The sequence below is a fragment of the Dryobates pubescens genome, chromosome 32 (assembly GCF_014839835.1).
Source record: "Dryobates pubescens isolate bDryPub1 chromosome 32, bDryPub1.pri, whole genome shotgun sequence".
Taxonomy (NCBI): Eukaryota; Metazoa; Chordata; class Aves; order Piciformes; family Picidae; genus Dryobates; species Dryobates pubescens.
Genome location: NC_071643.1, coordinates 9,375,284 through 9,401,774, shown reverse-complemented (window position 1 = coordinate 9,401,774; position 26,491 = coordinate 9,375,284). Strand labels below are relative to the sequence as shown.

At 48.1% G+C, this 26,491-nt stretch overlaps 1 protein-coding gene across 1 annotated transcript in view; it reads left to right on the top strand.

Moving 5' to 3' along the window:
* SGPP2 (sphingosine-1-phosphate phosphatase 2) overlaps positions 1-26,265 on the top strand; it is a 32,528-nt gene extending 6,263 nt beyond the window's left edge. The window contains exons 2-5 of the mRNA XM_054175528.1: positions 5,938-6,096; positions 16,227-16,406; positions 19,083-19,172; positions 25,711-26,265. Of these exons, the coding sequence (XP_054031503.1) occupies positions 5,938-6,096; positions 16,227-16,406; positions 19,083-19,172; positions 25,711-26,256 (975 nt within the window). The 3' untranslated portion in view covers positions 26,257-26,265. The remainder of the gene's footprint in view (positions 1-5,937; positions 6,097-16,226; positions 16,407-19,082; positions 19,173-25,710) is intronic.
* The last annotated feature ends 226 nt before the right edge of the window (positions 26,266-26,491 follow it).

The following is a 26,491-nucleotide window of genomic DNA, read 5'->3' as shown; positions in this document are numbered from 1 at the left end:
ATGAGGTGGTGCTTGCTGGGAGCTGGCATGTGGGCAGGGTGGCTGTCTAATGCTGTGCAGTTGTGCTGTGACACGTCCTTCTATCCAAAACCACTTCTAGCAGTACCCAGCTGTTGGAGATAGGAAATACAGTTGAGTTTCAGAGGAAACAGAGTCAAGTTTAATTCTGAAGCTGTGGTCCTTGTCCTTCTGAACTGTCTTTATTTCCTGTAATTTACTTTCTCAGGTCAGTGTTTTCCTCCCTCTCCCAAAGCTGTTGCAGCTAGCTAAACCTTGCAATGACCTCCTTGGGAGGTTGTAGGCATAGGTTCCATGGTGCACCTCACAAAATTGCAATCTAATACAAATTAAAATGCAATTAAACAAACCTGTTCTTCCACTGTAAAACAAGAAGGAAGGAAGCCTTTTTCTTTTACCCTTCCCTCTCGTGCTTCTCTTGTGTTTTTGTTTCCTCATTGCACAAACTATCCAGTCCTGCCTGGAATGTAAGAGGATGGAAGCAACATGGGAAGCTCACCCAACACTTTTGTGGGGACACCTGGAACAGCCATCTCCAGTCTGCCTAACCTCTGGCTTGCAAGACTGGGCCAAGAGAATGAAGGTGGTGATCTGTCTTTGTAGTGCTCATCAAAGAGATGCACACAGCCCTACTTAGGCTGGTGTTGTGTGGCTTTCTTGGCAGGAGGCTGCTGTTGACATTCATTGGTGATTACAAACAAAAGCATAAGGACTGGATGTCTGAGGAGTCACTTGGGCCACTGCAATGGCCACAAGAAGGACACCTTTCAATAAAGAGCATGCAAAGAAATAAAGGTGTTGCTGTCTGTGTCAGGCATGTGTATATATGTTTGCCCAAATTCTGAAGCCTGTGGGTTCCTCTATATTGGAAGGGAAGGGCTGAAGCAATTCTGATAGCATGAGATCACTGTGTGAGGAAGATCAGATAATCTTTCCTTTTCCTTAGCAGCTAGCACGAGCTGCAAAATATATGAGCAGTTAGGTCTGGGGAGTTGGACTAGGTGAACCTTTAAAGGTCCCTTCCAGAGCTAACTACTCTTTTATTCTATAGTTTGTGGATGTCAGCCCTCAAAGTATCTGCTGAGAAAGGACTATATGAAGTTGGATGGCCTGAGAGTTTGTGTGCCATGGAGACCACCTTTTGGAAAGCATGAAAACAGAGACTTTTCAGAATAGGTTTCATCAACATGTGGAAGTAACTAGCTGGAAAGGTAGGTGTGAGGGTCACCCTTCCTTTGAGATAAATCTAGGAGGAGCTGCAGGTAGGCTGAAGGCCGAGAACAGAAATCAAGTAGTTTTGGCAAGCTGAAGATATGGTTGAAAATTGACTTCAATAGGTGCAGATACCTATTGAACAAGCAGGTGTAACAAATACTCAACAGCAGAATGGAAAACAATAGACTTGGTAGTGCCTTCATGGGGCAAAAATGGTTAGAGGAGATGGCAGGTTGCATGTGGTGTGATGGTGGCATGCTGTGCTGGAAGCAGCCTGCAAAGCGAGGTTGTGCAGAACTGTTCCTTCAGCATGACTGTGTCGTGTCTGATCCTTGGGCACTGTAATTCAAGACCAGCACATCAAGTGCTGTTTGGAAAACACTAAGTATCTTCTGTAAGAACTACCAGGCAATTAAACAGTGGAGGAGAGGACAGTTATGTCCTTTTTGAACACTTGTAGAAAGCCTCTCCCATGTCAGTCTCCAGAGGAAGGGAACAGTCTCTTCCTTGTCTGCAGCAGATAACAAAAGAATCATAGCTCTGGATTTTGGTGAGAAAGTTGCAGGTGAGGTGGAAGGAGAGCAAAGCTCTTGGAGATTGCTTGGAGTATGCATTGAAGCTTCCACCTTAGGTGTGGGTAAGGACAGGTTTGACTCCTCTACAATGCTGAGAGTGCAAACTCTCCATCCTTGGTGGACAAGCTGGACCAGACATTGGGTTTGCTCTCTTTCAGGAAGTGTATAGCTCTCCTTCCAGCAAGCAGAGTCCTCCACAGGCTGTCTCAGTCTCCTTAGCAGCCACTCTCCTATGTCTCTGAAATCAGAGACTTACAGGCTGTGGTTTTTCCTGTGTGGGTGTTGGGGCTTTTTCTTTTGGTGGTTGTTTGTTTTGTTTGGGTATGGCATCTGTAACAGCTGACCACCATTTGCAGACAAAAGGGTGAAGATGTAGTGATGAAATGGTGCAAGACCTATTGCTTGGTTGAGTGTTTTGCCCTGTATGGTGGTGCTGGTGGGAGCCCTGGACATGTCTTTCCTGTTTCCCACTTGGTCTCTTCTTTGGTCCTGCAAAGCGTGGCCCCTTTCAGCCTGGCGGCTTCCAGCTGTCTGAAGCGCTGCTGGCCGTGTGGCACTTCTCTGGCACTCCGCCGAGAGCTTTGCATAATGGCACCTGGGTCAGGACAATCCCTGGTATCAATGCAGGCTGAGGGATGGACCTGTTTGAGCAGGTCCAGAGGAGGCCACAAAAACTATCTGAGGGCTAGAACCCATCTGCTGTGAGGACAGGCTGAGAGAGTTTGGTTTTTTCAACCTGGAGAAGAGAAGGCTCTGGGGAGACCTTACTGTGGCCTTTCAGTACAGGGAGGTGGTGGATGCCCCATCTATGGAAGCATTCCAAGTCAGGTTGCATGAGGTCTGAATAACCTGCTGTAGTTGAAGATGTCCTTGCTAAGCACAAGGGTTTTGATTAGGTACTGCTTGTGTGAGGCTCTTCTGATTTTAGCAGGTAATTATTGTTTTTTCCAAGTCAATATTTGCAGTTGGTGAGATGGGTCATTTGTATGAAATGAGCTGGGATGTCCAGTGCTGGCAATGTTGTGGCTTATTACACCTTGCTTCTGGAAGTGCTGGGTTCTACACATTGGCCACAACAACCCCATGCAGTGCTACAGGCTGGGGTCAGAGTGGCTGGAGAACAGCCAGGCAGAAAGGGACCTGAGGGTACTGGTTGATAGTAGGCTGAACATGAGCCAGCAGTGTGCCCAGGCAGCCAAGAAGGCCAATGGCATCCTGGCCTGTATCAGGAACACTGGCCACACCTTGAATCCTGTGTCCAGTTCTGTGCTCCTCAGTTTAGGAAGGAGGTTGACTTGCTGGAACGTGTCCAGAGAAGGGCAACAAAGCTGGGGAGGGGCTTGGAGCACAAGCCCTATGAGGAGAGGCTGAGGGAGCTGGGGTTGCTTAGCCTGGAGAAGAGGAGGCTCAGGGGAGACCTTATTGCTGTCTACAACCACCTGAAGGGAGGTAGTGCCAGGAGGGGGCTGGTCTCTTCTCCCAGGCAAGCAGCACCAGAACAAGAGGACAGAGTCTCAGGCTGCACCAGGGGAGGTTTAGGCTGGATGTTAGGAAGAAATTCTTCACAGAGAGCGTGATTGCCCATTGGAATGGGCTGCCCAGGGAGGTGGTGGAGTCACCATCACTGGAGGTGTTTAGGAGGAGACTTGATGGAGTGCTTGGTGCCATGGGTTAGTTGGTTAGGTGGTGTTGGATGATGGGTTGGACTCGATGATCTCAAAGACCTCCTCCAATCTGGCTTATTCTATTCTAAATGTTCTGAATATTCTCACTTTCTCTACAGCTAGTGCTCATTAAAATGTCTCTGATCCTGCTAAGGAAGATTTAGGAAGGGGCTGACTCACTGGAAGTGTTTCAGAACATCGAGAATAACTGAGTCTAAAGATGAGAGAAAAGTAGAGGTTCAACAAACACCTAGGAGTGTTAGAAGATGCTAAATGTTCACACAAATAACTACTGCCTTTTTCCTGCCATGAGAATAAAGAGGGAAGACACTTCACAAAATGCAATAGTCTGAAGAATAGTTTCTGCAATAGTTTCTGAGGAAATAATGGATAGAAATGAAAAGTGAGTTAACTGCTAGGGTGTGGCACCAGTGGCACAGAGCAGGGACTTCTTATGGGTCAAGACATGGAGTGGACTTTCTGTGGTCAGAATGCTTTAGGGTCTCAGTGCTGTAAAAGCACACTGGTTTGTGTGTTTTGTTTTGGTTCTTTAACTTCCTAAATCCAAGTGTAGTGATTCTGCAATCCCTGGCATGCCTCACATGTGGCTGTTACCACCCTGTGTCACAGGCATGATCTGCCTGTCCCCTGCCTCACATGTTGGGCTGTCCCCAGCTGCTCATGGAGCATTTAAAAATGCTAAAACCAACCAAACAGGAAACTCCAAAGGAGTTTGGGATGATTTCTGATAGAGAAGGAAAATGGTTTTAAGCAGTAAATTAGTTTTCTTTGATCACATGGGAGGGCTTGGCCCAGCCTTCTGCCTGGAAATGTTTAACTCCAGATTTCTTTTAGAACCTGAAAATTATTCCCACCCCAAAAAACCCCAAACCACCAAAACACCCCAGATTACTGGAATTGGAGAGTGTTATCCCTCATCCCATGGGGTTCCTGGTATTAAAGCATTACCTTGGGGATGTGTCTGATTGTCTTTGATCTAAAGCACACAATTCCTAATATGATGAAGATCTGGTGCTTAATGGAGAGATTAGTGACGCCAGGAGAGGGCTTTCTCTGGAACCACATTAAATGTGACCAAAGGGAGTTTCAGGATCTTGGGCAGAAGCATCAGAGTTGCTAATTGTGCTGACAGCATTTTCCAAGTGGCATATGAGGCTCTTGGGTGACTGCTCTGTCGCTCAGCCAGCCGTGGCCTACTGCTGCCTCGTCTTGGAGGAATGCCGGTGCCTCATCCGTGATCTGTTACTGTGCTGTGAGGGACTCTCCTCTGGCTCCAGCATTTCCAAGCTGCTGACTCATGGGTTTTTTTCTGTCTCTTTATTGATGCAAACCCTAATTTAAACATGTTGTGGTGTTTTCTATGATAGGTGAATGGATGAAGCTTTTTCACCCCTTCCTTTTGATGGCTTCGTGCAATTTGCCTTATTGAAAGCACATTAAGCAAAGGGCTTCTGATAGTGTTCCCCATGGGTCAAAACTGCACATCTAGAATTCTTAGATAATGTTTACCTTTTTTTTTGTCACTAGCATCTAGGGTGAGAGTTTCTCTCCAGTAGACTAGTTGTACAGTTAGTTCCAAGCAGCATAGTTTTCCTCTTAGAGTTTTAGGACCTTAGGTCAAAGCTATGAGTGCACCCTCAGTAAGTTTGCAGAGGACACCAAACTGGGTGTCTGTGTTGGTCTGCTAGAGGGTAGGGTTGTGCAGAGAGGTGGTCAATGCCCCGTCCCTTGGGCATCTCCATGATCTCAAGGGTCTCTTCCAACCTGGTCTATTCTATTCTCTTAAGTGCAGGTGGGTTGGACTGGGTGACTTTGAAATGCCCCTTCCAACCCAGTCCTTTCTGTGATTCTATGATCTAGCTGCTAAATTCAGAGGAAAAGAAAACCTCAGTCTCTACCCTAAAAAACATAATGATGTGGTGCTAAACAGTCACCTGAGGCATTTTGCAATATATCTGTTGGTAGTTTTTACAGAGACAACCTGGTGGTTGTTACTTAAAGATTTTGGCATAGAGGTCAGTGGTGACCTGGGCAGTTCTTCCCTCTGCTCACTCACAGCCCTGTTCTCTCCTGGATCTGCTTGCTCATGCTGCTGCAGCTGAGCCAAGGCACATGCCAAGGGCTGTAGTTAACGGCTGTGGCATCACTACATCTGTACTCTGTTATGAAATAGACTTGATTTTACTGGAGGAAAGACTGATCCCATCTCTGGAATGTCTTTGTCAGGGAGACTTCAGTTTGAATAGATTTCTGATTTGTGGGGAATGTAGTTGAGTTATGGCTATAATCTTCATTTTAGTGCAAAAATTGAACTTAATTTCTTGAGGCTTACTCTGCCAAAGTATTTCATTTAGGGGCTGGGAAGAGCAACAGCTTAAATGTCTTCAGTGTTTGCTGTAATCTAGCTAATTCACAACTGTCTTCTGCAATTCTCTCATTTCCAGGGCTGCACACAGAAGTATATTGTGAAGAACTACTTCTACTACTACTTGTTCAAGTTTTCAGCTGCTTTGGGTGAAGAGATTTTTTATATCACTTTCCTTCCCTTTACCTACTGGAACATAGGTCACTCTGTATCTAGAAGGATGATCATCATTTGGTCTGTAAGTATCTCTGTGATGTGTTTAAAAGTGTAGTTAATTCTGTAACTGTGGCAAATGACATTTAACAACCAAAATCCCTGCAAACAACCTAAAAGCTAGGGCTGTTTGTATGAGTGACCTGTGTGTGAGGACACAGATGCATCACAGTGCTGACACAGTCTTTCTGTTGATCTCTGCTGCATCTTGGACTGACCTAATTTCTCTTTGATCTGGACAGACTGGACAAAGCCTCATGAAGTTCTGCAAGGGCAAGTGTAGAGTCCTGCACCTGGGGGTAAATACCCCCTGCACCAGTACAAGGTTAGGGGTTGACCTGTTGGAAAGCAGCTCTGAAGAGAAAGACCTGGGAGCCCTGCTAGACAACTTCCCCACAAGCCAGGAATGTGTTCTTGTGGCCAAGAAAGCCAATGGTATCCTGAAGCACATTATGATGTGTGGCCAGCAGGTTAAGGAGTGTTCTCCTCTTGCTCTATTCTGCCCCAGGGAGGCCACAACTAGAGTATTGTGTCCAGTTTTGGACTCTCCAGTTCGAGAGACAGGGAAGTACTGGCAGGAGTCCAAAAGAGGGCTACAAAGGTAATAAGAGGACTGGAGCTGATGAGGAAAGGTTGAGAGACCTGGGTCTGTTTAGCCTGGAGAAGACAAGGCTTGAGGGGGGATTTTTTCAATACTAATCAATATCTAAAGGACAAGAGGATGTGGGCAGACTCTTCAGTGGTGCCCAGCAGCAGGACAAGGGGCAAACTGGAGCCCAGGAAGTTCCATCTCATCATGAGGAAAAACTTCTGTGAGGGTGCTGGGGCATTGGACCAGGCTGCCCAGAGGGGTTGTGAAGTCATCTTCTCTAAAGAGACTCAAAACCTGCCTGGATATTGCAGTGCTGGGCAACCTGCTGTGGGTGACTCCTGCTTTAGCAGGTGGGTTGGACTTGGTCTCCAGAGGTCCCTTCCAACCCCCACCGTGCTGGGATTTCCTGAGGTTTCTTTTCCACCTCAGTACCTGACTTAGCAGCTTTTGGTAGGATTTGATTTGGGAAAACACTTCCTTCTCAGTGGCTCATGGCATCTTAAGGACCTTGTTTTACTGCATGTAGGCAGTCTTTCCCTTACCCTCATTTCTTCTGGTTCTGGCTTGTTTGGAATCAGTATAAACTGAATAGGAAGGGGGTGCACAGGCTGCAGTGATGCTTCTGCAGCCACTTTATGTGGGGGGGAAATAGCTGACTCTCTGTTGAAGGCTAAGACTTCAAAACATTGATTTTTCTTTGTTTTTGTTACTACAAGAGCATTCTCAATGGCCTGCAGCACTGTTTCAGCCCTTGCAAAGGCAGTGTGGGCTATCCAGAATAATGCATTTTCATTCTAGCACTAAAACCCAGCAGATATCCAGGTGTGGAAATGGCTGTTCTGTTGCTGCCATTGCTTGTTTTGGCATTGCTCAGGTCTTTGCTGCCCAAATGAGAGTGAGAAACAAAGAGGAGAGGTGGGGAGCATCTCTGGCAGATGACAGATCCTGAAGCTTTAGCTGTCAGTCTACCTTGATTTAAGAAGTTGAAGACTGGATAGAATCATTTTGGTTGGAAGAGACCTTTAAGATCATCAAATCTGACTGTTAACCCAAAACTGTTGTCAGGTCATCACTAAACCACATCTACACATTTTTCACATCCTTCCAGGGATGGGACCCCACCATAGCCCTGGGCAGCCTGTTCCAGGGCTTGACAACCCTTTTGAGGAAGAAATTGCTCCTAATGTCTAACCTAAACCTGCCCTGGTGCAACTAGAGGCCATTTCCTCTTGTCTTATTGCTTGTTTCTTGGGAAAAGAGACTGACCCCCACCTCACTACAACCTCCTTTCAGCTAATTTTTGGAAACTGAGGTCTCCCCCGAGCCTCCTTCTCTTCAGGCTAGACAAACCCAGATCCCTTAGCCAGTCCTCAGAAGACTTCTGTTCTAGACTCCATGTGATGTGATATCTAGCTTTGCTTCTTTACATCAAAGTGTGTCCTTAGTCCATTTTGGTTAATAACATTCTCTCTTTTGCCTAAATAATAGGAGAAATGGGAAAATTAATCTGAATTGGGTCATGCACTTCAAAGACACCCAGCCTTGGACAGAAGGCAGCAGTTGCTCTGGGCCAGTAACCCTTGTCTGTACAACTTATAAAGAGAACATGAAAAAACATATTGCAGATGAAATGTAGAAGTAGGTGGACACTGTTTAATTAGAGTTGGGTTTTGGCCAGGAGTACACCTCCTGCTGCTGGCAGCATGCCATGGAAGATAATTGCTTGTTGCTGCCTTCTGGATTTGCCTATTGCTCAAAAATACCTCCTTAGAGCTCCTTGTGTGCCTTTCTGCCTTGCCTTTGCCTGCAGAAGAGGGCAAATCAGAAAGCCATTTGGTCTGGATGTCCAACTATTAACCCAGCACTGCCAGGCCACCACTAAATCATGGTCTCAGCACCACATTTACACAGCTTCCCAATTTCCTCAGGAATGGTGGCTCCACCACTTTCCTAGGGCTTGACAACCCTTTCAGGGAAGAGAATTTTTCTGCTGTCCAGCCTAAACCTGCCTTGGTGCAACTTCAGTCTGTTTCCTTTTGTCCTATTCTTTGTTCCTTGGGAGGGGAGACCAGCCTCCACCTTACTCAACCTCCTTTCCAGGGAGTTGCAGAGAGTGAGAAGGTCTCCCTGAAGGCTGCTTTTCTCCATGCTAAATAACTTCTTTTCCCTCCACCATTCCTCAGAGACTTGTGCTCTAGACCAGCCCTTCTTTGGCAGCTTCTCTGCAATTCAGAGTTCTAAAGAAAGGCTTCCACTTCTGTGTGGGTGATGACAGGGTGCTGAAAACAGCCACGTTAGTTGGCAGTAAAAATCCAGGTAGCCCAACTGTTGCCAGTAGAAGGCTGGGAAGAGCACAAAGGGGCACCCAGGCACACTTCTCTGAAGGCACCTGTCCAGCTGCAGCAAGGCATTTGTATGGAACAGAGATCCCTAAGAAGATGAGCGAAGTTCCCTTGTAACACCATCTGGCATAAGGAGAGGTTGTTAGTGGAGCTCTTCGTCAGGGGGATAGACAGAACCAGCAATGACCTTCTCTAAGCACACAGCTGTGTGAAATACAGTCAGTGGGGATGGCTGTGACAAAGAGCATGAGACCACCATACGGGAGAGGTGGGCCTGCCCTCAGGCACTGGAGGAGCAGAGGTGGTACAGAGTGTGGTACCTGATGTTTCTGTGTCGCTGGGGACTTAAACCTGGGAGTTTCTGCTGCAAGTGGGAAACAACAGACTCTGGTGGGAGCTTCTTCCCTCAAAACTTAAAGCAGCATGAATGCTGTTTACAAGACCTTCCTGCCATCTTATCTGTGGTAGTTTCTGTGGAGCCAGTCACCCACATTTGAGGCAGATAAATCTGTGCTGGCGTGGAGCCAGGGATGATGAGAGAACAGGCCATTTTCTGAGCAGAGACTGAAAGCAGAGATAAGTCCCTAACAAAGTGAAGTCAGAATGGGGCTGGCTGTAAACATGGGGGAAGGTAGGAGCTGCCTAAGACGCATGCACAGCCAGAAGAAGGATGGTGCATGAGGCAGCTGTAAATCAAGCTGAAGGCAAAGGTGAAGTAGCTCTAAAGGGCAAAGGGTGGTAAGAAAAAGAAAGTTTATTTCAGCAGCAACAGAGGAATGGAGCTGGTGCCCTGGGATGTATTCTCTAGTCCTTGGTGTCCCAGATTGGCCTAGCTGGACAGCTCTGTGAAACACTAGCTGTGGTCACATCCTTTGCTTTGGGAGCTTAAAGCAACACAGTGTCTTTGAGGATTCGCAGCGTACATGCAGGCTTTCCCTTTATAGAAGGCAAGGGAAATAACTGCCTGAAACCTGTGAGCAAGATGCAGAGTTGGTGCTGAGGGCACCCTGGTGTCTTTGCTTCCCTTCTCCAAGAGTGTGAAGTCAACACTCTTCGATCTGCAAAGGCAAGGTTTTGATGCTTGTGCCTCCTGCTACTCCCAGCAGGAAGTACAGAGATGAAAAATAACTTCACATGGGCCAGCCCCTAAAATGTGCTTCTGTCTGGACTGGAGAGGTGAAAGCTCAGTTCATGCTTGCTATCCTGCACCCCTATGGGGTTGAAAGTTTTATTTTGGTGTGGTCTTTCAGTCTGTGGAAAAAGTAATTATGGTGTAATTCCTACAAGATTAACAAAAGCTGAACAGTATGGACTTCACCAGGCCAGGTGTGGAAGCTACTGGTGTAAAAAAGCCATGAGCTGCTGATTCAGCTGAAGGTGGCAGCTCAGAAAGGCAGGGTTTGGGTGGGGATGCCAGGAGGGCACCTACTGAGCTGCTCAAGCATTGCTGGGTGCAGCTTCAGCAGGTCTGAGGAGATCCTGCTCTGAATCCACGGTGCTTTAGTTTCCCATTTTGCTTTTCAAAGGAATAATTTTCCAAAGGCTGTCAGCATTTAATTACCTGGAAATGATGAGCTCTGAACTCGGGCTCTCAGGTAAGCAGGAGTTTAATAATCAGGGGGAATTTACCTGCATGATGATCCCACTGACATGACTGAATCACTTTGAAAGCCCACTTTGCAGCAAGATTTGGGTTTAGTGGCCCTTGGGTATTTGCTAGTTCTTGTGCTCTTGCAACATTTCACCAAAGGGAGCTTGGAACAGCTTGTAAACATGGCCACGCCAAAGGCAAGGTCCTCAAAGCATCATGGATTGCATGACATGAGACCAGGCAAGGCCATATTTGGGCATGTTAAGTAACTGCAGTGTTCCAGGACACACAAATGAATGGTCCATGGAAGAAAACACCACGTACAAGAGGATCAAATGTTGCCTGAGAGGGAGCTTTGGAGGTGCTGGTGGTGTACTCAAACCTTGAATAAAAAGTGCCAGTGAGGCTTTCATAACTGAGACCAGCAAGGACTAATTTAAACTTCATTTCAAGTTGGAAGCCTTTTATATTTCACTGGAACTTCAGGGTGTTTCCCTGGTTTAGGTGTTAGATGGTAAACCAAGTTGATGTGGAGTACTTTTTCCTGCTACTGGGAGACTGTGGGCCCAATTTCAACTCCTATACACATCACAAGATAGTCAACTACCTTGAAGTTTTAGCTGAACAATTCTTTTAGAGTGAATGTCCTTGGATGTTGGTTGGTTATACTTCTGGAGGCATGAGCATCTCTTGATGATACTGTTCTGGTTTTGTGTTTTTGAAGTCTGACTTGAGAGCTCCAAAACTGTGCTCATACATTTTACGAAGCTGTCCCTTCCCTCCTGCCTGCTGCTACCGCTTGCCCTGGCACACTGACCTGCTTGTGCTGGCCTGGAGACCTGCCCCTGTGGATGTGCTCCTCAGGCCACAGCTGGGACAACTCAAGTGTTTGAGTATCCCACCAGCTCAGTGCGATCTTGAACGTCCCATCACACCTAACCAAGGTGGTGATGGGGAGCAGGATGTGATGAGAAGGTGGCTTAAAGCTGCCCAAGTTAGGGGTGCCTAGGACTCCTCTGCTTTGCAGAGCTTCCTCTACCTGGGCTACTGCTGGGGCAAAAGGTCATCAGTGATGCTTGGTGACTTTCATGGTGGGTTTTCTGGAAACCAAACCTGAGCTTTTGGCATTGATTCGGGGATAGAAGAATAGTCTTCATGAGACTGTGCTTTTCCTTGCCCTCCTCATCTCTCACTGTGAACCAAGTGGTGCTGGAGGGGAACAGTTAAAGCTGTTATCTGGTGCAGTGTTTATCTGCTCACTTAGCTGGGGGATGCTGAGAACAGAAGCTGCAAGCAGTGCAGGCTGGATGCTCAGTTTAATTTTTATGTGGTGAATCAAAGTCATGCCTGCCTTGACAACCACAAATAATCTTTGCTCCTGCTTGACTAATCTCCTGCAAATGCCAGTTTATTAATAGAGCATCCCTGTTTTCCCCCACCCCTTTCCAATTCCCCATGTGTTCTGTTGCTCCTATCAGGACACAGTGGTTATGATAGAAACAAAACCAAGATGCCTCTCAAACTGTGTATTTCCTTTCTGGGAGGATGACAAAGCTCTCACAAGGTTTCTACAGCCAGATTATAGGGTTTCTATTTTGGAGCCAAACCAGCATAATCAAAGTCAGGCTGGGGAAGAAGTCACTGATGCTCTATGACTCCATGTGTCTCTAGAATTTCATTTTGTCCTTTCACTGGATCAATAGCACAGACAGGAGAGCTGCAAAACCAGAACTGCAAAATAAATATGTCCTTGTTCACCTTTGTTAGCTGAAACAGAGCAAAAAGAATGGCTCCTTCTGATCTTCATGTGTCTGTGGGACGGTCGTGTGTGCCTCTTGTCCTGTTGCTGGGCACCACTGAAAAAAGCCTGGCCCCATTCTCTTGCCCCCTGCCCCTTAGATGTTGATAAGCATTGAGAAGATCCACTCTCTGTCTTTTCTCCAGGCTAAACAGCCCCACATCTTGCAGGCTTTCCTCCTCAGAGAGATGTTCCAGTCCCCTCAGCATCTTTGCAGCCTCCACAGGACTCTCTCCAGTAGCTGTCTCTTTTGAAATGAAGAGCAGAGAACTGGACCAAATACTCCATATGTGGCTTCACCAGGGCAGAATAGAGGGGTGGGAGAACTTCCCTTGACTTGCTGGCCACGCTGCTCTTCATGTACCCCAGGATACCATTTGCCTTCGTGGCCACAAGGGCACATTGCTGACTTAGAGTGAACTACTTGTAACAGAGCACTCTAGGCTGGAAAAAAATGCCGGCAACATAAGGAAAGTGCAAACAACCACAAAGCACAAAGCAATGATTCGCTTCCAGATTTCTCCTCTTTGCCGTATCTTCGACACAGCAAAGGGTGTCTGCTCACTCTGCATTCAAGTGCTTGTTCCCTTTTCTCTCCAGTGTTCAGCTTTGGGTTTTGAGCCCCCTTGGGTGGAAACATGCATGGGCATGTAGAGACATTTGAGGTGAGCATGGGTTGAGCCTAGCCCACCCTTCCAAAAATCTTCCCAGCCCGTGTGAAGAAAGGGGAGCTGGGTGAAGCCCAGCACTGTCAGCTTGAGGGGTGAGTCCTGCTGTAGACTTTGAAATACATCAGCTTGCTGCCTACAAGCTGATAGAAGGTGATGTGTTTCTTGGTCAAGCCCTAATCTCCCTTTCCTTGATTTTCTGTCTGAAGCCTTCATGAATATGTTGTTGGCTTATGTAGGGTAGGCTGCAAGCCACAGTAGAATTACTCAGTCCTGTAGACCAAAGCAATCCCCAGTTACTTGCTAGTCTGGACTTGGGGTGACTTCTGCTCATGCTAAATTTATCTCAGGACCATCAATGATTTTGTGCATTACACAGGTACATAAGTGTAGGTGAGGCTTAACTCTGTAGTGCTCTTTAACCTGTCCCCAGTGCTCAGCTCTCCATCTCCTGTGTTTCTGCAGTCATGGTTTGCAGCATTTATTAAAGCAGCTTTTTCATCCATTAGGTTGAAAAAAGCCAATGATGGGAAAAGCTTTCAGGCTGCTTGTTTGCTTTCCTGAGGCTGTCAGTGAATAAAAAATGGCAGAAAAAGAAGGCCAGGAAATAACACTGTATGGCTTGAAGGAGAAAATACCACTTAACTGAGGCAGGTAACTAGCACCCTCAGAAGATGAGAGCCTCAGTACTATGCAACTTGGATATATCCTGCCATGAACTATCATATTGTAAGTGCCTTTCTGCCAGACACTTCTCACAGAGGCCCCCATGGATGTGGTCATTAGTACTTGTTGAGGTGTTTGGCTTTTTGTTTGTTTTTAACTCTTTGTGGCTAAGCTCTGGATGGAACCCTGGGATCCTCCAGCCACTTGCAACCAGCATGTGGGGAGACAGGAAAACCTGAGCAGCACCTTTGCTGGGTGGCTTTTAGTCATGGTGCCCTTGCCATCTTCTGCCTTCCTGGGGAATCCTGCCAGTTCAGCAGGTGGTGGATGTTTTACCATGCCCACAAATGCTGCTTCTGCCAAGTAACCCAGGATGCTGTGTGTAAAGCCACATGTGCAGCACCCAGATAAGCTGAAGGCAAAGGTCTGGTGCTTCAGAGATCAGTCTGGATGTATTGTGGACCCTCTTCATATTTTATGGAGGTTGTCTCACCTCTCAACACAACACATATCTATTCTATATGTGTTTTTAAACACTGGAAGGGTAAGAATTTAACCTGGAATGGCAGGTTGTGAAGCTGCCTGGTATGTTTGCTTGCCCATGCCTTCTCCAGGATTCAGCCTGGTTTTTGGCATCAGAGGAGTCCCAGCACAGCCTTAATTTCAGAGATGACTCATTTCCTTTCCTCTGCTGCTCTTATGTACTCCTGCTAATAATACTGCTACAAGTGGAAGTTGTTATTATAGAGGACTGCTGATGAACTGGCTGGTCCTACCTTGCCTCCCAGATGGTATCACAAGTGATAGTCTCAACATTTTATGATCTGTTGGGGAGAGCAGTGGTGCTTTCAACCTCGGAACTGAATTGACTTCCAAAGATGTGCTTGCATCTGTTTGGGAGCTGGTGGCATGAAGGCAATAAATGCAGGTGGTGGTTTCTTTAAGGCACTGGAGCCTTCTCTTGCTGTGCATGTTGTGGGGCAAGGTGTTTGCTGCCTGCCCTATGCCCCATGCAGCAGGGTGAAGTGGGTGCAGCCAAGCGTTGCTGATAACGAAGTGCTGATGTCATTCACACGCTGAGGGATGCAGGCAGCAGCAGTCGCTTTGCCAGGCTCCGGGGTGCCTTGCACCGTGGAGAGGGGATGATGGAATGTGATCATTTGGCTTTTCCCTGGTCTTGGTTTGTGAATCCTGATGTCTGCCTTTCAGCATGAAGCCATTGTGCTGACGGGGGGTAGAGGGGAGAGAGCGAGGGAGGGATGCAGTGTGGCTGGTGACGAACGTGGCAGCGGATGGTGGTGCTGCTGTTCTGGCATATGGTGAACACCAGCATGGGAAGGATGTTATTTTAAGACCCCTCCTTTGCAAGAGGAAGCGTGAGAAGCAGTGCAGCCAGCCGTCTCACACAACAGAGCTTTCATGACAGAAGTCAATTAACCTGACTTTTGGATTCAAAAAGAGGTCTACAATACAAATCAAACCTTTTCCCTTTCTTTGCATGTTCTCTGGCTACACAACTCTAAGGAAGGAAGGTGACAACAGAAAGGAAATGCATTGTCCAGGCCAGCCTTGGGTGGCTCTTGGTCATGTCTTTCTCCCTGGGGATGCTGAGAGCTGTCTGGCTTGGGAAGAGGTTGCTGAAGATGTCAGCATGGTGGATGCCCTGGGAACTGTTGGATGGGCTGCATCTTGAATACCCTGGGAGCTGTTGGACGCTGTCCAGTTTTACTTCTCGTCTCTGCTTCCTATTGCTTTTGTGCTTGGTGAGCTGAGAGTGCCACATTTTCCCCCAGATGACTGTCTTGTGGTGGTTAGTAGCTAATTAAACCTTAATTGGCTTAAATCTCTGGTGTCCCAAGCAGTGCCCAAAAGCCTTTTCTTGTTGGGGAGTTAAGCAGCAGAACCGGCACTTTGTGTTGCTCATCCAGTTTTCTCTCAACTTCTTCCCTGAGGATGCCAAGTTGTTATTTAATAGCCAGACTGGGCTGGTCTTTAATAGCCACACCACTGGTGTGTCTCAGCAGGGCTCTTGGGGTACTGGGAAGATTGTGAAATGCTGGGAATAGGTAAACTGGTGCTGTCCCCAGGGAGCTGCTGCATGGAGCAGGGGGGGATGCAGCTGGGCAAGGCAGCGGTTTGAATGTTGCGGTGTAAAAATGCCTCTCAGAGCTATTTGCTTTGCAGAAGAGGTGTTATAAAGGATAGGGAGGAAACTTCAGCTTCTCTTGCATGGAGTGGGAGCCAGTTGTCCATCTTACACCATCCTGTATTGCTGTACCTCATTAGGGAACTCTCCTTTTGGCCCTGCTTCTGATCATGTTGCAGTGTGGGGCAGTCAAACCCCTGTTTCTTTTACTGGCCAGGATAATGGAAACCCCTTTAATAATTCAGGGGATAAATTCTGCACTTGGGGTGGTGCTCAGAAGTGTATTCTTGGGTGGGCTGAGGAGGGGATTGCCTGAGCTGACTGACAGCCCCGTGGCCTTTTCTCTTCCCAGATAGTGATGTACATAGGGCAGGTCTCCAAGGACATCCTCAAGTGGCCTCGGCCCCTCTCGCCACCTGTCGTCAAGCTGGAGATAAGGACAGATGCAGAGTATGGGATGCCTTCCACCCACGCCATGGCAGCCACTGCCATCTCCTTCTCCTTCTTCATCGCAACCATGAATCACTACAAGGTAAGGGTACAAAAAGAAAGAGAAGGATGTGTCTGCTTCCAGCCAGCTGCACCGAACCAGCAAAGCAAAGCTGCTGCCACTTCCAGAAGAGCTCTCTATTCCTTTTCTTAGCTGGGTATTTTTTCCCCTGTTGTTGACCACAGCTGGCTAATAATAGCTAAAAAGACAAATTTATCACAGACTGATTTGGGTTGGAAGGATCATTTAGTCCAAAGCCCCTGCAGTGAGCAGGGACATCCTCAGCTCCATCAGGTTACTCAGAGTCCTGTCCAACCTGACCTGGAAGGTTTCCAGGGGTGGGATATCTACTACCTCTCTGGGCAACCTGCACTGTGAGCCCTTGTGGCTACAAGGGCTTGTCTTTGAAATGCACTCCAAGGAGCTGAGAAACATGCTTGAATGCAACACATCCAGGAAATTGTTATTGCTGAAGTACAGGGAATGTGTGTTTGGGTTCAAAAATTAAACAAACCAATCCTCATGGAGAAATAGGTTGCTGGGTAGTAAACCTTGCAGAAAAATAAAAGGCCCAAGGTGGGGCAAATAATGATGAGATCTCTGCAAGCACCCTACAGCTCCAAGTGCAGTGAACCTGCTGCTGTTGTATGAGTGCAATCATGGTGTACACTGGTAGGCCGACCCTGGTCAGAGCCAGGGCATGTCCAAGGCTGCTTTTCCTCCTTCACAGAAACCTAGGTGACATAAAGCTCTTGTAGAGGGGTTGGACTACATGAGCTTTAAATGTCCCTTCCAACCCAAACCATTCTGTGATTCTATGGCTGGGAGGTCTCTAGGTGTCCTCCTTGCAGTGCCAATGTGTGTGTAGAGATGAATGGTGGCCACCTACTTGATAAAACCTGCTGTGTCCTGGGGCTGTAACTAATAGAAATGGAGAACTTTGAGCGACACTAAGGCCTTGGAATCAGTTTAATCTCCAGACTCCTCTGGTCCCAGCCATGGAGCAGTGGGCTTTGCTCCTGCCTGCAGCACATGGATGACTGAGGACATCAGTGGTGCCCAAAGCTGGATTGCCAGCCTGGAAATGGGTAACTGTTTGGGGCAACTTGGCAGCTGGATGAGGATGGGGAGAAGCCAGCTACAAGATGGGGTATTTGTCAGTCCTGTCTGGAAGGCTGAATCCATCCCATGTTGGTCTGCAGCATTGTATCATCGGTGGATAAACTCCTAGTGGGACACACACAGCTCTTCACGGTCTGTCTTGTGCCTCTTGGAAACTGCCATGAAACAATAAGGCTGCTGTACAATAATTACATGATTCAATTGCTTCTATTAAGAAAGAACAATCTAGCAGTGCATTTTGCTGCTCTCTTCTCAAGCTGCCCTCGTCATCAATTACAGATCTGAGCTGGCTCCCCGCTGAGAGGGGAATAAAATGGGCGTAAATCCTCCCAGGGCTTAGAGAAGTGAGGGGAAAAAATAGTGTTTTATGAACTGGGAGTGACATCTGCAGCTGGGCCTGAGCTCACTGCTCCAGAGGCCAGAGCATGCCCTGGGGAAAAAGGGTGAGAAGCAAGTTGTTATGCTTAAAATTTCCACAGAAGCATTTTTGCACTGACCTGTGGCCACCCTGCTCAGTCATCAGCCTCTCAGCAGTGGATGGAGACTTTGTGTCAAATTAGGTGAATTAGTTTAATTTATTTGTATTTTGGGTTGGGGAAAAAAAATCTCTTTATGGATGGAAAGGAGCCCATCAGCCTGCATGGCTCCAGGACTTGAGTGAGTGGATTAAGGGCTGATATGTTAAGCTTCCTCTTTATCAAATATGTGTTTCACTTGGGGGGTTTTGTGTTTGGTGGTTGTTTGGGGGTTTTGCACACCACCACCACCCCCTCCCCTTTGTAAGTGTTAATTTATTCCAGTGTTTCTCTCCATGTTCCTAGCCAACTCAGAGAGGGAATTAAACAAAACCAGCTTCATGAGATGGTTAAATCTTCTGTGTCACAAGGAAGAGTGGGCCTGACTACTCTATTAGCTGGCTTGTGCTTTCAGCCCAACATTGATTTCTTTATTTTTCACTTGAACTTTTTTCCCCTCCCAGCCCTGCTGCTTGAGGACTATTGATCACTCTACTGGCCAGACTCTGTGGCCATCTCACCCCTCAGGTGGTCTGAGCTTGTGGGTGAATCTCGAGCGTTGCTTGTGCAACATGCTGTGCCTTTTTTTCTTAGGGTCTTAACCATGAGTATGGATTTTGCAGGTAGACATCACAGGGGAAGACTCTTCAAGTGCCATCCATTTCCCCACACTGAGACTAGGCTTTTGCAAGAGCAGTGATAAGGAAATGACCTTCTAGCCCAAAACTGCAGGGTGGCTGATGCGAGGTCTAACCTTGGCTCACGTTAATCCCATTGAGAAAACATGGAATCACAGAATGGTTTGGGTTGGGAGAGACCTTTAAAGATCACTTAGTCCAGTCTCTTGCAGTCAGCAGGATTGTCTTCAATGAAAGCAGGTTGCTCAGAGCCCCACCTGACCTGGAATGGTTCCAGGGATGGGGCATCTACCACACTTCTTTAAGAGGCTCAGGAGCCACTTTGCAATGTGAGATGCCGGCGTCAGCACCCCTGCTGGGTTCCATTCGTATTTCAGAGCGCTGGGTGTTAAAGGAGACAACGGTGTAACGAGTCTATTTATGGTTTTGTTCCTTTTTCACAGTACCCCTTTGAACTTGGTCTGGCAGCAGCGTTTGTGTTCTCAACACTGGTGTGTCTCAGCAGGCTCTACACGGGGATGCACACGGTCCTGGTAAGGATGCCTCCAGCCCTGCGTGTCTCCTTCCATCCCCATCTCCCACTCCTCGAGTGATGTAGGGTCTGCCTGGGCTGCGCCACCACCGGAGCGCACAGAGGAGCGCTAAATTTCAGGCTGGCTGTTCAAAGGCAGCTGTGAGGAAACCCTGAGGCTATCGCTATTCGAGTCTGCAAGGGAATTACTTACATGCTTGTGGAAGCAGCGGTGTGCGGGGGCTGAGGAGCTGGGTGAGGTCGAGGTGGCATCTCAATTGTAGTTCTCTGTTTGGTAATTTTAATTGTGTGGAATGCACTTGGGCAACTGCTGCTGCTCCTCAGCTAAGCCTTTGTGCAATAGTATCACTGTTGTCAGCGGGAAACACTCGGGCTGGTTCAGCCTGGGAGTGTCCGGGAAGGAATAGCAGGTGGGTGAGTCATGCCGGGACCAAGAGAGGGTCAGACATGACAAGTGAGCTGCCCTTGGGGGACAGCATGCCTCCTGTGACCATGCAGAGGCACGGCGCTTAACAGTATGACAAGCTGCTTGTTTTGAACGGGAAGGAAACTAATTTGTGGAGGACTGAAATGCCCAAATGCACTTCGAAAATAGTCATCATCTGTGGCTTTGTTTGGCAGAGTGCTGGGCACAGCTGTTGAGAGGTGTTAGCCCTGCTTTGGGGACAGGTTTCAGGCATAACTGATTACAAAAAGCTGGTTCCTGGATGAGAGGAAAAATTATTCCTCTGCCACGTAGAATGGTAGAAAAGGTGGTGCAGCTTCCCAAGGATGGATAAAAAATGCCTGGCAGCTTCCTCACAGGAGCTTGGTATGAAGTGTTGGTGGGTTGCATCTGCATAAATAATTGAGTTTTTTCACTCCATAATAATGATGTTTGTAATAAGGAGGCTTGATGACTGTAAGAAAGGGAGCCCTTAGGAGATTAAGGTTATATTTAAAATACAGCTTGACCTTTCCTTCCAGCTGTAGTGGATCAAAACAACATCTGAAATCAAAGCCAGAGACACCCTTCCTTGGCTTAGTGACCTTCAGCCAGTCTGTAAAAATTCCTTGCATGCTTCCCTTGCTGGTCCATCACAATGGAAGATTCTTCTATGTTTAGATGGATTTTAGGGTAAAGAAGAAGTCCTTTGTGCCTTGGACATGATAAAAACAGGGCTTTTGAGGAGGAGAAGAAAAGCTCCTCAGCTAAGTGTGAGCAGTGCTGCCTGCCAGAAGGACAAATGCATTTCACGAGGGTCTTCTCATGTGTGTTGTGGTGAGGATGGAGCTGGGCACATGCCTGATGAGCACAGCTGCCCAGGTGCAACCCCTCTTTCTGTGTAGCATCCCACTGCAGTGACAGTTCTGTGTTCCACAGCCACTGGCAGGCTCTTCGGGGAAAAAAAGTGTGGTTCAGATCTGTTTTCCACACTTTGAGGGATTCTTCAGACTCTGAGCTGCCTAAGACGCTGTGGGGCCAAGGTGGAGCAGCCATCCAGCCAATCCTAACTGAGGTCTTGGGAAGGTCATACTGCCAGGATACATAATCTTAGAATGGTTTGGGTTGGAGAACACCTTTAAAGGTCATCTAGTCCAAACCCTCTGCGGTATGCAGAGACAACTTCAGCTGGATCAGGTTCCATCCTGTATTAATCATGGAATGGTTTAGATTGGAAGGGACCTTGGAGATCATCTACTCCAACCTCCCTGCCATGGGCAGAGATGCCTCTCAACTAGGCTCGGCTGCCAACCTGGCTTCAAATATTCCCAGGAGGAGGCATCCACAACCTCCCTGGGTAGCATATTCCAGAGTCTACCACCCCTGTTTTGCAGAACTTCTTCCTAAAGCAGGTGAAGTGTAACATACACCCACCAAGTTACTGTAACTGAGTTTGTCCTCTTTGAGGGACCAGAGGAAGAGCAGCAAGGAGGTTGCACTATACTTTGCTAAAGCTGTGGGTGAAGCTCCTGTGCTCATCTGTTACAGCCTCAGCTCTACAAATCAGTCTGTTTCAGCATTGCTGGTGGTGCTTTTGGATCAAGAATGGCCTCAAAAAGCACAGTCATGTCAGTTCTAGGAGGGATGTGACCATCAAAGACCTCCTGGAAAGGCAGTAAGCTGGTGTGAGAGCTATTTGCATCATTGACTGGAATCACTACTATGCTTAGGGAAAAGGGAATAAGCACCTGTTGCCTGGGCTGTTTCCAGGAGAGCATCACAGGGGGGAAGCAATGCACTTGCACTGCAGAGAGATAGCATAGTTACACCAACCCACCTTTGCCACCTCCACATAAGAACATCCTCTCTGTGTAGAGAAGCAGGGGAAAGGCAGAGTCCTGCCTTTGAGGTCTTAAACGATGGTGTCTGAGGCACTGGCAAAGAGGGATCATGGAGTTACCTGGAAAGGGCAAAGCAAAACCTTTGGACACCTCTTGAAGCAGTGAATGTGCAACATCTTAGGGGTTATTTCTGAGATACTCGAACTGGTTGGAGGTTGGCTTTTCATCTGCTTGATTCCCCAGAGAGTTGTACTTCAGAAAACATCCCTTTGCTCTCCGTCTTTGCCTCAATTTTGGATCCCTGACTCATCACAGTGAACAAGTTTTCCTCTCTCACTTTCTGGATCACATCTGGGCGGTCTCATGTTTGAAACAAGGAGTGATGGTGTCCATGTGAGTGCACAGTGCTCCAAGGAGTTACCAGCAAGATTGTTGCCAGTCATTCTAGGGAAGACCTTCATCAGCCCCCAAAGCAGGAATGGGAGGGAAGCTTTTAGCCATTTTCTAACCCTTTAGGGCCAGCAGTATGAATTTCTCATTGGTTTGGGTTGGAAGGGATGTTTAAATGCCATCTAGTCTAACTTCCCTACAGTCAACAGGGACATCTAATAGAATGAAGCTGGAGGTGGGGAGATTCAGGCTGGAGGTGAGGTGGAAGTTCTTCCCCATGAGAGTGGTGAAGCCCTGGAATGGGTTGTCCAGGGAGGTGGTTGGGGTGCTGTCCCTGGAGGCTGGATGAGGCTCTGGCCAGCCTGATCTAGTGTGGGGTGTCCCTGCCCATGGCAGGGGGGCTGGAACTAGATGATCCTTGTGGTCCCTTCCAACCCTGACTGATTCTATGATACTATGATCTTCAACTAAATCCTATTTCTCAGAGCCATGTCCACCCTGACTGGAGTGGTTCTAGGTGTGGGGCATTTACCATCTCTCTGGGCAGCCTGAGACAGTGTCTCACCATTAGCAATGTAAAATATTTTTCCCTTCTGTCTAGTCTAAATCTCACTTATTTTAGTTTGAAACCTGTCACAACAGGCCCTCCTAAAATGTCTGTCCCCATCTGTCTTCTCAGCCCTTTAAGTACTGAAAGGTCACAATTCTATCTCCCCAGAGCTTTCTCTTCTCCACAGCTCCAACTCTCTCAGCTTGTCCTCACAGCAGAGGGGTTACAGCCCTTGGGCCAATTTTTTTGTGGCCTCCTCTGAACCTTCTCTGACAGGTCCATGTCCTTCCTGTACTTATGACTCCACAGCTGGACACAGCACTGCAGATTGGGGTCTCCCCAGAGTGGGAAAAACAGGGGCACAATCCCCTTCCTCCAACAGTTTGGATTGGTTGATGGGTTGGAGGTGATGTTCTTGAAGGTCTCTTCCAACCTGGTTTATTCTATGGAACACCACTGTTGGGGGTGCAGCCCAGGTTATGGTTGGCTTCTGGGCTGCAAGTGCATGTAGGTCATGTAGAGCTTTTCATCCAGACCTGATTGTGCTGAGGGAGGTGAGCATCCCAGGAGGGAAAGAGGAGGTTTTGAGATTTGCCACTAGTGCTGCACCTTGAGCAAAATTCATGCCTGCCCTCATTTAAAAATTCCTTCATAATTGCGGGTTTGGCAAGAGGTTAATCTGTTTGCACAGGCAAGAATGTGCTTCCTGGGAGTGCTTGCAGCAGCTCCACAGCTGGGAAGAGTGAGGTTCCACTCTGGCTGCGTGGATGGGAGAGTCTAGGAAAGCAAGCTTTTCTCCGAAATCAAAGCCATCCCTCCTCTTCCCATCTTCATCTTAGCTCAAAAAGCAGGAGGGGAAAATCATTAACTCTGTGCTGCTAAACATCTTCCTAAAGTGCTGGTTTTGAACTTCGCCACCTCCTCTGAGTGCTCAGAAACTCAGACCTCTGCCTGTGCATGCCAGACCCAAAGAAGGTCACTATGGATGGCTGTGGCTGGGTATGGCTCCTGCTCTGCTCTTGGATGGAGTCTCTAAAACAAGCCCTTATGTTGGTGGACATTCTTGGCTGCAAGAGCACATTGCTCATGGGGAACTTGTTGCAAACCTCCGCTCCCAGGTCCTTCTCTGCAGAGCTGCTTTCCAGCAGGTCAGCCCTTAACCCGTGCTGGTGCAGGGGATTATTCCTCCCCAGGTGCAGGGCTCTGCACTTGCTCTTGTTGAACTTTATTTGGTTCACAGTATCACCAAGGTTGGAAGAGACCTCAAAGATTGAGTCCAACCTGTCCCCCCAGACCTCATGACTAGACCATGGCACCAAGTGCCACATCCAATTCCCTCCTGAACACCTCCAGGGATGGTGACTCCACCACCTCCCTGGGCAGCACATCCCAATGACAAATGACTCTCTCTGTGAAGAACTTTCTCCTCACCTCGAGCCTAAACTTCCCCTGGTGCAGCTTGAGACTGTGTCCCCTTGTTCTGGTGCTGGTTGCCCCTCTGCCCAACTCTCCACCCTGTCCAGGTCTCTGAATAACAGCAGTCTGATGGTGTGTCAGCCATCCTTCAGTCTGTATCGCTAACAAACTGGGTAGGCACTGTTTGTGCCCCAGCCAGGAGCTGAAGGAGTCACCTGGATAAATCTGAGCAATGCCTTTGTCAGGGGAAGGTTCCTGTTCAACTAGAAATCTTTAAGTGAGGCAGAAAAGCACATGAACAGCATTTGAGTTTCCCTCCTTAATCCCCTGTGGAGGGATGTTGAGATGTCAGGCCTTTTTCCCTTCTAATATGGAGTGGGAAATGGAGGTAACCGGGGGTGAGGGGTTTTTGAACAGCTGTGCTGGGAGCCATGTCCAGCTCGTCTGTGTTGATGCAGTTACTTGGTGTTGGCCCCAAATATGCCCTTGTCTGTCAAGATACAATCTGAAAATCAGTATCAGAAGATGGATGATGGTGAAATATTGAAGCCTAAAGGTATTTTGCAGTGAACAGCTTTGTGTGTAGCTGTCGATATCCTCATGCCATGGATGGAGGAGAAAATGTGAGTGGGAATTTGCATTGGGAACATGTGAAACGGCTCTGGGAGCTGCTCAAAACCAAATGTGCTGTGAACCTACTGCCTGGAAGTTATAAACAGCTCAAGTTCAGCCATACTGGAGTAATGCATTTACCAGAGAGTCATTAAACACTTCTGTGGGGAAAAAAATAAACCCTTGTTCCTGCCTAACTCTTAAGTTCTCATAAATAATTCATTTTAGACTGGCCCTGGTAGTAGTCAGTTGTCATGACTTGGTGTAAAGGAGACAGTCTTGGGGATATTTCTGCCTGTGGGTAGCTTTAGCTTTTGCAGAGCATTTCGTGGTCAAACCCTGCTGCCTCCTTAGTGTGCAGCACAGGTGAAAATGTTCTATTGCTTTTGTCAACTCATGTACAGGCAGCATTTTTTTAGGGGTTACCTCTTGTCTCCTTTCCCAGCCTTGTGGTTGACAATAGCCAAGTTTTCAGAGCACCTTACTTGCCTCTGTTAATAAATTAGGCTTTAACTATGAGCTCACCTTAGTTGCTTTACTACAAACTGGATTTCAGAGACTTAGGCAATACATTTCTAATGGGTGTATTCCTGCCTGAAGGTGCCTCTGCAGGACAGGCACCATATCCCACAGCTCTGGCCTTTTCTCCCCCAGAGCTTGTGCTCCTGAGCTGGGAGCTTGTCTCTGCCCATCTATGCAAAGCAAGAAGTGATAATTCTGCTGATAGGATGCAATTACTTGTAGGTGATGGAAGGGAAAGGGGTTGTGTGGAGGTTGTAGGTGATAACATCCCTGAGATCATAAGATCCCAGTGTGGTCAGGATTGGAAGGGACCTCTGGGATCATCTAGCTCGACTCCACCACTAAAGCAGGGTCACCCAGAACGGGTTGCCCAGGAATATGTCCAGTGGGGGTTGGAATCTCTCCAGAGGAGGAGACTCCACGGCCTCTCTGGTCAGCCTGCCCCAGTGCTCTGGCACCCTCACAGTAAAATTTTTCCTTATGTGCCTTTACTACTGAGATCAGAGGTGGAGAGTGGCCTTAAAACAAGAAAGCAGGAAGAATCTCATTTGTCCAGGGGAAAAATATGGGTCAGTAGGTACAGCCACATGGACAGGGCTAAGGCTGAGTTCAGGAACTGTTGCATTTAGCACAAGGTTTGTGTTGTCCCTGCAGGTGAACAGTGACCTCATTGGCTCCAGGGTCTTCCTCTGCTGCTGTGCCCCCACAAGAGGTCTATCACCACCTGGTAAGATCTGTCTTGCTTTCCAGGTGTCACCAAGCTTTAAACGTGTTGTCTTTGCAGGACGTGATTGGCGGGGCGCTGATTGCGGCCGCGCTGCTCGTGCTGCTGTACCCTGCGTGGGACACGATAGACCACCTGCTGCTGACCAGCCCCTTCAGCCCGCTGATTTCCATCGTCGTGCCTCTTGTCTTATGCTACAACTACCCCAAGCTGGACTACTACAGCCCTACCAGGGGAGACACCACTACCATCTTAGGAGCAGGAGCTGGAGCAACCGTGGGGTTTTGGCTAAACAACCAGCTCGCTGCAGCGTCCTACGCCGGTGAGGACTTTCATCTCAGACTTCCTCTGCTCACCGGCAAAACCGTGGTGGTGATGCTGGCCAGGTTCCTCGTGGGGATCCTCGTCATCCTGCTGACACGCCGGCTCATGAAGAGCGTGGTCCTCGGCGCGCTGGGCTACCACTACCAGTTCCCCGTGGCGGACCTGGCGGCCCGCAGGCGGCCGGAAGTGGAAGTGCCCTATAAGTTCATAACGTACTCCTCGGTCGGCTTCAGCGCCACTGTCGTCGTGCCCCTGCTGCACGAGCTGCTGGGGCTGATGTGAGCTCGGCACCTGCCTTTCAGAGAAGTGTTGGGCGCCACTGTTTCAGAGAGAAGTTGACTGAGGGTGGGAACTTGAGCAAAAACGTGTTGTGCCTCTCTGCACCGGCGTGCTGAGCTAGCTCTGGCTGGATGCCCGCCGCAGCGGCTCTGGCACTGCCCTCCTCAGCTGGAAAGGGGAGAGGAAATACAACGGAAGGCTCATGGGTTGAGATAAGGACTGGGAGAGATCATTCACC